This window comes from Lygodium microphyllum, chromosome 30 (assembly GCF_053477565.2).
Source record: "Lygodium microphyllum isolate KBCC chromosome 30, Lygodium_microphyllum_v1.1.10, whole genome shotgun sequence".
Lineage (NCBI taxonomy): Eukaryota > Viridiplantae > Streptophyta > Polypodiopsida > Schizaeales > Lygodiaceae > Lygodium > Lygodium microphyllum.
Window position 1 is genome coordinate 7491996 of NC_141164.1, and position 13897 is coordinate 7505892.

The 13897-nt window shown below is 40.3% G+C and overlaps 1 protein-coding gene across 2 annotated transcripts in view; it reads left to right on the forward strand.

Annotated features, from left to right (window-relative positions):
- Window positions 1–12064, forward strand: part of LOC148009527 (uncharacterized) — a 52477-nt gene extending 40413 nt beyond the window's left edge. Inside the window, exons 2-3 of one of the 2 annotated variants that reach the window (XM_087673242.1) lie at window positions 7137–7187; window positions 8135–8271. In XM_087673242.1, the coding sequence (XP_087529368.1) occupies window positions 7137–7166 (30 nt within the window). In that variant the 3' untranslated portion in view covers window positions 7167–7187; window positions 8135–8271. Of the gene's footprint in view, window positions 1–7136; window positions 7188–8134 lie in introns of both variants that reach the window. The other variant, XM_087673241.1, reaches the window with a different exon arrangement.
- The last annotated feature ends 1833 nt before the right edge of the window (window positions 12065–13897 follow it).

The following is a 13897-nucleotide window of genomic DNA, read 5'->3' on the forward strand; positions in this document are numbered from 1 at the left end:
CCACCAGCTGTTTGGAGGCCTAAAAAATCTGGCTGACCTGCATTAAATGCAGTTGGCAGTAGCTGAACAGTCAGAAAATGCTGATGTGGTAGCGATCATGCTGATGTGGCACTTGTGGAGCAGTCGGAAGATGGCAGGGGCTAGAAACTAATGTGCAAAGGCTGCACAAACTCAAAACTGCCTTTTAAACCTAAGAAGAACACAGCCAGAGCTCCTATGTCTCTGTCAAACTTTAATGGAGCTCAAAACCAGGAGGTGACAGACTGAGAGACTAAAATAGGCAAGCTAACAGCTGCCATGGTAGTTTGCATTAGATTTTTGCATCGATATTGGTGGTTTGCTACACCTAGGATCTATTCTTCAAGGTTGACACTGTTTGACACTCCCCTCAGTCTATTTCAATAAGAGAGAGTGGTTGTAGCCTGTTGGACAGCCTCTACTTCTTCAGCCCATAGTTGTATTTCTTTCTCACTCTTTCATTATTCATTCAGCATTCATTCATCATCATTATCTTCATTTGCATTCTCATCTGAATTCATTGTGTTAGTCGTGTTCGAACTTCGTACACTCTCAGTGGTTCTCTGCAAAGCCTAGTGTATCCTTACACAGTGTTCTTCTAAAGAGTATGGTGTGCAACTATCATGATAACTAGGTTTGCATGGGTGGCACACATCCAACTCATGATGACTTAGCTGCCCTTCAGCTTGGGAGCAGAGAGTGTCAACTCAAGCCTCTCTTTCTTTGGAGGCCTTTGAGGTGGTCATATTCTCTTATCATGGAGAAGAAACCTTCTTCTCCTCCTCCTAAGACATATCTAGAGTTTAGGTGGATGATAGATTTGAAATACATTGAATACATGCAAAGGAGGTGGCCCAACTACTATCCTTAACGTATTTGTCTCTATTTCGGCATAGGCTACCATTGTTTGACTTGTCAGTGGCACATTGGAGGGAGGTGTGTATCATTCGCAGCATTCAGCTTTTGGTGAGATTGGCCACCTCTCAACTAGGGGGGACAAGTCTCTTTTGAGATGATTGGCGATTCTATGTTTTGACCTCAACTAGAACCAGCCCTTTGCTGCTCCTTTTGTTATGCAGGAATTGATTGTAGACCTAGACTGGTGTAAACACAAACTGAGGAAGTTTTAGATGTAGGAAAAAAACAGGTACACCTTTAACTCTACCCTCTATTTTACATGAACATGTTTTTGTTGTTACTCATTCTCAAGTCCCATCCGTCCCTCCTCATCACTCTTACCCTTATGTTCTCTTCTTTGTGCTTTTAGCAACTTTGATTCAGATCGTACACTTGCATCCTCTTCTTTAGGTCCTATTCTATTCCCCCTCTCCCAATCTATTCCTCACAATGTTGGCCTTCTATGAGTTGGAATGTTAGCTAACATATTATGCTCGCCTACATGACCAAGTCCACAATAAGACCTCTTCTTTGCTGTTATCTTTATAGTAGGCTCCTTTGAGAGGGAATTGGGGGTGATGAGAAATCTGAAGGATAGAAGGCAAGTCCTAGAAAGTGTGACTCCCTTTCTTTGATGACTAGTCACAACCAAAAATTATAGATCAGCTCACTAGCTCATTCCAAAAAACTATAGGTCTTGCACTCACTACCAATGCTTGAGCCATGTGGATGATCGGTGTCGTGTCATTTTGACACTTAGGGTGATTCTCCTAAGTCTCCTCGCCATGCCCATCAAACCTTGAGCATACTCTTAGGTAGTCGAGCCTAGAGGGTTTTCTGTTCATAGTTGCTCCATTCTTTCTATTCTTCTTAGTACCCATATGACCCAATGGTGACCCACTAGTAATGTGGCTTATGGACACTCTCTTAGTCATTGGCTTTCATGACTTTAAGGCATGCTTGATTAGTCTTGCAGACCACTTGAGATGGAGTTTAATCCCGAGGGCCATTTGGTCACCCTTAAAGAGACTCACAATGCATCTCTGGTTTGTGCATTGTCACCCATTATCACGAGTCATGATCCCCTTGGGCTTCAGCTGGACCACTGAAATGCAGATCTGGATGCCTAATGAGGGTGCAACAGGATGCCCATCGAAATGATGTGTCTTCATCTAATGTGGTGGGGATGGACACTGTCCAAACAAGCAAAGGAATGATGGGCATGAACAACAACAGAGCTCCAAATGTCCTCGTTTGACTCAGATTGAGACACTCACAACTAGGAGATGGACACGGAGAGAGTGGAAATGATTTGACCACTAATGAATCAAGTTGAGCCCATAGGCTAATTGTCCTTAGGCTAAGTACCTTTAGAACTTCTTCTTTTCTTTTATCTTTCGTTGCACATTCTCTCTTAGCTTAGCTTTGCATTTTCAGATTAGCACCAAAGTATCTCAATATGCTAGTGTGCATATTCTGGTCCCTCTTCTAGTAGTTACATCATAGTCAAGGGAAACGGGGAAATGGAAATGGAAACGGCAATTTTCGAGGAGGGGAAATAGAAACACATCATCATCATCATCACCATCATCATTATCATCATCATCGAGAACAATCTTAGAGCCCCAGGTGCTTAGAAGTTATAGCATAGATTACGAGCTTCATACTCAAAATCAAGGCTTTCTAATTTCCAAGTTTTGAAAGAGTTCTACAAAGGCATAAGCTCAAATACAAGGATTTTGAAACATAATTCATATGCTAATTGCAAAGAAGGAACAATTCTAAAAAGTGCATAATGCAAAAAAGAAGTGACTAATCGAGTTGTAGACATCTTTGAATTTGATCTCTCCGTGTGGAGTTGGGTCATGCCATGCACCCCACAAAGTCCCGTGGAAAGTTTAAACACAACATTATTTGAAACGAAACATTAAAAATGTTTCCCTATTAAAAACAAAACATAAAAAATGTTTACTGTAAAAAAACGTTTAGGTGAGTCGAGAGACACTAAAACGAAACATTTAAAATAAACATTTAGATGAAACATAAACAACAAGCATATTTAGAATGGCAAAAAATGGAAAACATCACATAAACAAGACCTTTAAACTTTTAATAAAAAACAGTTTGGCTATGTTGCAAAACGAGTCAGTCCGAAATGTTTTCCCTTTGGGGAATGCCACATGGCTTCCAAAGGGGAAACGTTTTGCTAGGAGAAACGCGTTTCGAGCTCGTTTCCTCAGATTTCCCACTTCTATGAGTTACATGCTGGTCTTGAATACTAGCATGGTTGCTTCCCCTTGAGGCTAAGCTTTAGGCATACCTTGATGCTACCACAACGGATGCTTCTTTGACACAACTCTTCCAATTGAGGTGTTTCTATTTTATCAACTTCTACATCGGTGTTAGCAAATTAGGTAGTTCATGTGTGAGTACAAGTTGTATTCAATGGGATGGGCACTTCTTTTCCAGTTGGGATGCAGTCACCTGGTTTATTTGGGGCCGATTGGTCATTTATTGGCCTGACAATGTGGTTATTTTGAGGTCTCAGCTGTTGGCTGACTTTTCTACGATGTTGGGCTATTTATAGCCAAGGCTTTCTCCTCCTCGGACACATCTTCAGCATACTCCATTACTTGCAGGTCTTGCTGCAGAGAGGGAACTAGTGCCTACTCAGCCGGTGACTTTGTTATGTTTGTATAATCTCATGTTTTGGTATATGGATTCCATTTCCCAAGCATTCTTCTTTTGAGTTCTTTTGCAGTGTTGATCTTTTCTTTGCAATCTCTCTCTTCTCTCTTGTGTTGTGCAAATGATTGCAACAGATTCTTATGCTTCCATCGCTGCACCCACTTTTGACATGGTATTAGATGTTTGTGGTAGGTCTTGTGGTGCTGTTTTCTACTTACTGTTGTGGTTGATCTTCTTGGACTGTTGTGAACTATTTGCGGCTTATATGTCCCTTGTCTGTTGTATTCGGCATGTTCATTGCCTCAAATCTTGTGTTTTGCTATGGTGACTAGTTCCCAGGTTGTGTTGACTGCATTTAAAGCATTAACTGCCTGTGTTTTGATTCCCAACATCTGCATTTTCAGATTTTGCATCATCTGCTAGGCGGGCGATAATATTTTCAGGCTGATTTTACTGTATTTGGTCCTTATTTGGCTGATTTTGCATGATTTTCCCTTGTCTAACCTACTTTTACCTCTTTACAACAATCGTTTTGTGATGAGCTATCATCTCCATTGTGTCACATGGTGAGCTCTTGCCAAGTGTAATTTGTGCTGTGTTTTGGATGTACTCGCTCTCTACATCTCTTCTTTTCTTCATCTCCAATGGCACCCCCTTGTTCCATTGATGATAAGCTTCATGGTCCTAATTATCTCACTTGGAGTGCTCTCATGAAAGCTTGGTTTGTGCACGAGTGCCTATGATACCTGGTTTCAAGTGCTATTGTACATCCTTGGATTCCAGATCCTCGTCTAGATGATTGGGACTGCAACAACTTTTGAGGAAGTGGTTCTTACTTGGGATAGAGATGATACTTGTGTTGATTCTATGCCGCTTCAGTGCATCCTTAAAGAGATCCTTGTAGTGGTTATCTCTTGCAGGACAAATTGAAAAGTGTGGAAGAAGTTACAGATGCTGTACGAGGTTCCATTGACCATGTGAGTTGCGATCGTCTATAGTTAGCTGCAACAAATGAAGCTCGAGCCAAAGAAAACTATTTAGTCTTTTCTACTCCGTGTTATACGGGTGTAGGATTAGCTTCATGCCCTTTCAATGGCTCATCTTGTGGGGATTGTACTCTATAAGCTTCCGCCAGAGTTTGATGGACTAGCTAATGTTCTATGGGCCTAGATGTCATTGATATCAATTAGCTTTACATACATGTCCTCCATGCTACTTGAGCATGAGGTGTCTTTGAGATTACAAGAAAGGCTTCCATCATGGTGGCTATGAGGAGGCTTTTGTAACTTCAAAGAGAGGTAACAAGAAGAAGAAGATGAAGGCCTAGTGTTATCAATATGATATGAAGGGCCTCTTTGCAAGGCTTGCAAGGAACTAGTGGCATCACGGAAGAAGGAGAAGAAGAAGAAGCAAGACGTGGACACTTCTGATGAGTTGTCATGCTCATCCTCCTTTGACTCTGATTTGGGTCCTTCGGCAAAGGCGAAGGTGAAGGTATGGAAGGGTTTATCTTTTGCAGAGAAGGGGAAGAGCATAGCAACCCCTTTCTCTACTGCTCTCTAGAATTGGTGATGCAATCATCTTTATGACTTCCCGATGCTAGAGAGGGAGCATGAGAGGGTGGTGGAGGTGGGATAGTTGAGCCTCATCTATACTTTATATATAAGTGCGAAGGACCTAGAGAGGGGCTTAAAGCTTCCCTTCTACATCCATAGAAATTTGGTTGGTTTTGAAATCTTGGAGCTGGGATCTACGTCCAAGTTCATGATGGGCTATTTTTTGACAGTAGAGAGTGGGATTTGCTCCTAGCCCAAGCTCTCACAAGGGGACACTTTGACCATGGTTTATTTTGATGGTCATTGTTGTTTGTACTATGATAAGTCATTATCGTTGAAACCAACCTTCCTTTCGTGGATGGGTGGTAATTCCCTAATTACAACTTAGTTATAGCAGTAACATTTATTACAAAATTGAGAAATGCAAATTAACTTACAGTCTTGGACAATGGATACCTTGGTGTCCCCAAAACTGGTGTCTCTTTCGGTATTTATTTAACTTAATTGAAGAAGAAGTTGATGTACAATGGGATTCTCCCAATCCCTTTCGATATTCCAACTCCCCTTGCTGTTCAAAATGACCAGTAAGTCTTTAATTCGATTTGTCCCTTGATTCGGGTAGTCAATTGGCCTTCATCACTTTGATGGAGATGGAAAATGCCCCAAATTCATTGATTTGCTGGTTCCTCCACTTGAGTTTGACTAAAAACAACTTTAGCCCCATTGAATATAAGTCTTGGAGCTTTCAATTTTTTGTATGTTTCTCGTGGCTGCTGCTAAACCCTAATTTATGCCTGCAGATTAGGATTCACAGTAGAGAAATCTGAAATTTCTCAGCCTTTGGTGATCTCAATGCTGTAATGGAGCAAGGCTGAGAGATGAGAGAGAATGCTAAGGAGAAAGAAAATTTAGACTTTCTTCGCGAAGAACTAAAGAAAATCTGTCATTTATTGCTGTTGCCCTTGTCTCAACAGCTTGTAGATGTAAATAATTGAAGAAAATCAGTCATTTACTGCTGCTGTCCTGTCTCAAAAGCCTATAGATGTTGTCATCTGCTGTTGATTGCTCTTCTCTTGCCCCTGGCTGCCTCAGAAGGTCCTCGAATGGTTGCAGATCGGACCAATAACATCTCCCTCTCTTGTATACTGAATACACCAAAATGCCTCTCTCTAGACTCTAAAGACGTTTTTCAGTCTTGCATGGGCAGTTTTGATAAGTGGTAGCCTTTCCAAATGGTTTTTCCAGCATTACCCATAATTAAATATTACTTTTTAGTCTTTAAATATTAAAAATTAATCTAATAATTATTTTGGTGCCCTAAAAAATAATGACTACCAATAATTAAATTGTTAGGAAACTTCCATTCGCAAATGTCTTTGTGCCATCTTTGACCATTAGATTGGTGTTAGATACCATTAAACGCCACTTCTCTAGTGTCACCAACTGACACTTATGGCCAAATGAATGACCTGGGCCAACAACTTGCACTAGATACCACCAAGTACCTATGCGGCATAACTTATAGAAACTTTTTCCTTTGACATCTCGTGATTTCCTTGGGTCTCAGAATCGTAAATTTACTCTAACCCTAGTTACACCTCACATGTGCAACATTTACTTAACCATGTGATTAAAAATTAATCCACATGTTAAGTGAGGTTTCAAAAATACATGTCCTCATGACAATTGTTGTCTATTTTATTGTACCAGATTACCCACAATTTGAGAGGATATTAGGAGATTAGGTAGTTCATGTGCGAGTTTGAGTTGTATTCAGTGGGTTGGGCATCTCTTTTTCAGTCATGATGTAGTTGCTTGGTTTATTTGGGCTGGATTGTGGCCGCCTGGTCATTTATTGGCTGGCTGACCTTGTTGTTTTGAGGCCTCAGCTGCTGGCCGGCTTTTTCATGAAGTTGGGCTATTTATAGTCAAGGCTCGCTCCTCAGACACATCTTCAGCATACTTCATCACTTGCAGGTCCTTTTGGTGAGAGGGAGCGAATACTAGTGCCAATACCTACTCAGCCAGGTGACTCACTGTTGTCTCTGTATTGTCTCACGTCTTGTTATATGGATTCCATTTCCCAAGCATTCTTCTTCAGAGTTCTTTTGCAATGTTTGTCTTTTCTTTGCAGTCTCTCTCTTCTCTTGTGTTGTGTAGTCTATTACAGCAGACTCTTATGCTTCCATTGGCACACCCACTTCTGAGAATCAAGTCCTTGGCACCATAAGTTGCTTTCCCCAGTTGGTACATTCAGGTTTTGGCTCATCTTCTTTGTCTTCAACATTGGCATGCCTCCCATATTGTATCTACCCCTGCTTCACATTGCATCAATTTATCAATCAACATCTCATCCACTCAATAGTCACTTCTTCAGTGGTTTTCCAGAATTTTGTCCCATTAGCAGCGTGGGAAGTGTTTCACAAATTTTACAATTCCAAGTGTTTCAGGAGTGCTACTTCTGTGGCAGTTGCTATAGGTTATGTTAGCTTTAGCTATGGCACTGGGCTGACATGCAAGCAATAGGCTGACTGGCAATTGGGTGGAGCAATTCTATCATGGAGATGGAAAATTTCCTGTAGCAAGTTTTGTGAGGCCTACTAATTGAAAGGACGACAATGGGACTACACATATGCAGCCTTTCCTTCGAAGAACAAGGATGTTGCGGAAGGATAAAGTTTGTCAACGAAGCTTAATTAAACCATTAGTTTTTGAATGTGCAGGGTAATTCTGTGTGTCCATGGTTAACTTGCAAGTGCATCTCTCCTATGGAAGAGGTCTTGGAAATTGAACAACTTAGAACACTATGGATAATCTTTAAGGATGTTAATTAGTCTATTTGAGTAAGGCATTTTAGTTATGTTTAACCGTATAGAAGGCATGGCTGCTATGCAAATGGATCTGACATAATTTCAGCCAAATCTTGTAATACACATCCAAACTTATGGCCCTGTTGATGTACTTCTTTGTTGCAGCCACCAAAGTTTCAAAGTAAACGACATATGAAGCTCGTCTTGAAATGGATGAGAGAAAGACAACGTGTAAGATTGATATGCAATCATCTAGCGCAATTGAATGGCCCACATGGAGACAAGGAGTTTTTATATGCCCCGGTTTACTTTGATACAGGTAGTTAGATAGTATACCTAAAATTAATGTTTTGAAGCCATGGATGGAATCCAAAAAGGCATGTCGCTTTCATATTGCTTTGGCATTTTTTGATACCAAAGTTGTGCGTATCTTCATAAAGGTGTGAAACAGAGGATATATTGTCATATGCCACTCCCATGTACTCATGATATAAAAAGTGTTGGACTCTTCAATGCCTTTGATGTCATTGGTACATTTTCGTGGCAAATTTTTAGGTTTTTTTGAAGCATAGGATATATTGTCATATGCCACTCCCATATACTTGTGATGTAAGGAGTCTTCGGCTGTTTGATGTCCTTGGTACATTTTTGTGGCAAATTTTTGGGTTTTGGTGAGAGATAGGGTCCTTTTCCTATTATGAATGATGCCTTTTATGTCCAAATAAAATCAAGAAAACTTAGTGAACTCTCAATAAAATTCGAATTGAACATCTGAGGAGTATCAGCCATATCTTTTTGGGCTATCTGTAAAATGCAGATAAAAATTTCTATGTTCATTATAACAGTACTAACTTTTTTTAGGCTGGTTATCATACAAAAGAAAATATTTTAACAAAATATATATTGTATTGCAAGAAAAGAAAATCATGTTGACAACTTACATAAAGAAGGTGAGGAACCTATGGTTGTTACCACCATCCTAGTTGTAGCCATATTGCTAAAGAGGCATCATGCATATGACATCTATGCACACTCAGTTATGCCTTTTCATCGTGTAAATATTTGTTTCATCATGAATTGCTATGCAAAGTTGTCATGTTTAAGCTTTGAGTTCAAGCAAATGCAACGAATAACTTGATGAGTGTTCCCTACTTTAGAGATGTTGGATTGAAGACTACTTGGGTCAAGCTAATAATGATAACTAAAGCCAAGTTAAAAGAGTGACAAGAATGATAGACCAAATTTCTTCTAAAACTTAAGTAATGCCCCCTACTTTGTAGGATGATAGAGATGTAAGGCCAAAGGCGACTTGGGCCAAGTGTAAGATGACATACATTTGGTTCAAGCAAATCTGAATAATCTTTAAAATGAACTCAATATCATCTACTGTGTCAGATTATAGTGATATTGGGTCAAGTTCATGTGCTTATGTATGGATTGTCTTGAAGAGAAACTCAGATTGTTATTTTGGACTCTGAATTGAAGATTATTTGTTGCTGTACATATAAATGGCATGATATGTATTAACAACTCTAGGTTAGGTTCTGCACCTCGAGTATTGTTTTCTCATTCAGAAATCCTGAACTCGCCTTTTGGATGCTTGAGAAATCATATGTTAAGCATAAGTACACATGCTTCTATCATCCTTGGAGGTTGCAAGTTGAAGAGGTCGTGTTATAAGGCTGTATAATCATTTCCTATTCCTTGAAAGAAACTTTATGCACTAATCATATGAACAAATAGATTGATCAAGCGATGTTCCTTGACACAAGGTGACTTGCAGTCTTATACAATTGGCTAGAAATTGTTGAGTGAAAATGTTGTCTCAAAGAATCATTGAGTATATGTCATGCTTGGTGAGTAGTTGTCTAATTGGCGGCAATTTCTACATGCAAGGGAACTTAGACTCAATGGAGGATGCCAAGTTTGGTTATGAGAAGCAATTCGAGGCAAAATTTTTCTGAAGGGGCTGTCCACTAACATCAGTTGCTCTTTTGTTGTGGTAGTGCTCGAGGAGCTATACCTAATATGATGTGTTGGTGGTCCTTATGTCACACACTCGTACAATATAGCATGCTTAAAAATTGGGTTGCTTGAATGAAAAGATGGTGGGGCTATGCCCAACTATGAGTGTCAGGTGTGATGTATGGTAGAGAGGTGGCATAATTCAATGCTCATAAAATTTAGAAATTGGCCTACATAATAAAAACATGGTGTGTTCAGTCTCCACTACGAGTGCTGGGTGTGATGTATGGGGAGATGGCACTCTTTGCTCTGAGATTTATGAGCAATGGCAAGGTTGATGAGGATTCATGTTTAGTTCCTTGTGCTTAATTTATTTGGGTAAAAATTTGACCCTTTTTTGTAAACATGAATATTGATTTAGGCTTACTTTCTCGCACCAATGAATCGCCAAGAGACATAAGAACACCCCTTAAATTGAGATCTAAGAAGAGTGTGGACAAAGAATAATCCAAGGTTGAATGATGATATGATGCTTCTGCCAATTAAAGATATTGGAGGTTGGTCTTCTCTTGCATCATGCTATAAATATGGATGCATCTAACAATGTTGACCAATGCTTAAAATGGTTACTATACTCTGCTCTATAAAGCTGTTAAAAACTGGTAAAAACACTAAAAGCTCGAAGACCCTAAGAAGTGCTGACACAACTTTGGCTAGCAGAGCTGATGATGGAAGACTTCATGAAGTGTGCCATGAGGCTAATGAGGTTCCTTTCAATTTGTATCTCTATCGGATGGTATTGGCATCTTTGTTGATAAATTAGTGTTTTGGCACCCAATCTTCTCCTTAATCTGATGTAGTGCAATACCTTCAATGGTTATGGCCTTTAGGAGATTTATTCAATTGATGTCAGGCTTTTTGTATGTTGTACTTACACTTGTAGCTTTTGCCTTAGTTAGACAAAGCATACATGTTGAAGTATCACTACTGTGCATGTGATGCGTATGCCATGGCTCTACTTATTTTGACAGTTGCTGTTGGGTGTGTTCATACATGTGTGCATGAAAGGGAGCCTTAAGGGGCACTAGCTCTATGATCTTGCTGTTTGATGCCATCTAAGAGTGAGGAGATGAGGTGAGGGCACGGGACTGCTTGGAGATGGAGGACATCCTGAAGTAGGTGTTTTAGAGGGAGAGAGAGAGAGCCCATCGATTTACAGGTGCCTTAAAGACCCGCACTTTGCGTGGATTCTAGCGCAGAGCGCTTGTGTGTCTGTGATCTACATGGCAACTGTTCAATGCTCCTGAACCTTCCAAAATTTCTAAAAGGAAATCCGGAAAATGCTTGCACTTTAACATGGACGAGATTGCTTCTGTATTACTCGCATCGGCGTATTGAATTCACACGCTGTCTACTCCCCCCCCCCCCCCATGGCTTCTTTGACAACCACAGGTGCACTCCCTCTCTCTCTCTACCATGGCATACCAGGGGTGTGTGTGCGTCACTCTCTCTCTCTCAGAGCAAAAGATCCCAGGACTTTAGGAAGCTGCATTCAACTGCATGCGCTGGAACCTCGTCGGCTGTCCTCGATTTAGCTCGCCTCGGAGAAAGCGTGTGATCGTCCTTGAGGAGGTGGTGGTGAGGGAAGGGAGGAAGGGCAGCCTGTTCATCAATGATGCTGAGCCTGGATAGGGACACTGTCCAGCGCAACCCAATGCATTTCCAGGCTGCTTCGCTCAACTCATTGTTGTCCAAGGCCATGTCATCCCTAATAACGTTGGTACTCACTCACGGCCTTGACAGCATCGATGTGGACTACGAGCACTTCGACCAGAATAATTCATCATTCGACTATCAGAATCAGAAGCGAGCCTTTGAAGACACCATGGATCGTCGGAATTGAAGGCAATCCTTATCTGAGGCGATCGCAATAGCAATGGTTGCGGCCGTACTCCTCATCCCCATATGTCAAAGAGGGATTGGTCTCAAAAAATGGAGCACAAGTTCACTAAAAAGGACGTTGCTGTCTACGCACACCTGCTCGGAGACACTAACCCTATCCACAGCCAACCTGCACCGGCTCAATCTGCTGGCCCCAATGGCTGCGCCGTCCATGGGATGCTTAGTGCGAGCCTCTTCCCTACATTCATCAAATCAGCTTTTGTAGGTGTCGTTTCTCTCTCACCCGGTTTCACTGAGAAGGCAGTTGCAGATGCCCCTTCCCAAGATCAATTTGAGACCTTTGTGGCATTTACTCCCAGTTAAATGCATTGCACCCTCCTGTGCTGCCCTGCTCGCTGCAACAAGAGAGCTCTAGAGAAGAGATGCTCAAGCTCGGTTTGAAAGCAGCCATAGCTGGTTGTTGAGGCAACAACGCAAGCAGCCATTGATGAAGGTGTGCCAAGGAGAGGGCGCAAGGACATCTAATAACTTTCAAATGACTCAAAAAGGATCAACATGTTGATTCGCCTTATTTGTGTAGCGGTCTTGATTCAATTTCATTACAATCTTGATTATAATTATCCAATTTTGTATCAATGCACTTGAAAATGTTAATATATTTTACATTATGTTATATTGTTATATTGATTTATTACTGCTTAATGCACATTGCATACGAGAGAGAGAGAGAGAGAGAGAGAGAGAGAGAGAGAGAGAGAGCCTCTTGACTTTAAGAATTTTTGGATTGAGAGTGCTCGTTGAGGATTTCTCTATGTGACTCAAGTATTTAGGAATGGTTATGAGTATTCACATAGTTAGAATCCCTTGCTAACATGTAGATTATGATGAGATGCATGAGCCTTATGAGAAAAATTTGTTTGTGTGCATGAGTCTTTGTCTTTGCTTAGGTGTTTTTTGTCTCAAGATAGTTGGAAAGAAAACACATGCCTTGATTGCAAACCATTATGCCGTATACACTTGAACATAAGCTTTGCTTTTGTGATATGGTTCTTCATCTATTTTATGTTTGTTAGTGATCTACAAAATATATCCACATTTGGCTTCTCTCTCTCTCTCTCTCTCTCATGCACCTTGTGAAGTGTGGTTTCAATGGTTTCCTCTAAAGATTGTCCACAAATTTAGATTTCCATCACAATCTCTCTCTTACCATTCCTAGGCATTGAGATCATACCGTGTGTTTGCTTACATCAGATATTGTGATGTAGAGTATGTATCCACAAATTGGACTAGATGGGATGATGAAGTTTATGTTTAACACAATTTCCATCAAGAAGCAAGTTGAAGCATATGGGACAATGAAGTGACAAGAATATAAGATCGAAAATTGATGGAATAATGAAGCTACTATTATCATTATTGTTATTATGCAACTATCTTAGATGGGCAACATGTAGTGGGTGGGGAGGTTGCAATTGCCATGGATGCAATGAACACTTTTTTGTGGGACTTAAGAGCAAATCATAAATATTGCTAATTTTATGATCAATCTTGGATTACATGTAGTAGTTGATTTTCTATTTATCTATTTTTGGGTAGAAGGGGCCAATTTCCCTTCTCAAAAACCTTATAAATATACATTGAAAATTGAGTATACATACATATAAGCTCCTAATCTATATAAGCACATATGCATGCAAAAAGGAAAAAAAATCTCATACCAAATAGACCCAAATATACTTATTAGGCAAATACAAAAGCAAGCAGGCACACGTGCACACGTACACGCACATGAACTAATTCCTAGTTTATCACAAATATATATACTAAAACACATGAACTCATCACGAGATTATCACGAATAGTACAAACACATTTAGACCACTTACACTATAGCATATATATCCTAAGAAAGCAATTACTACTCTACTAGCTAATACTACACTAATTTATTGTCTTGGTTTATTCCCCTAAATATATACCCTAGTATAAACACCCACAAACACCCACCCTACTCATCTATGAGTTCATAAATCTTTTGACCCACCCACTAATCAAACACCC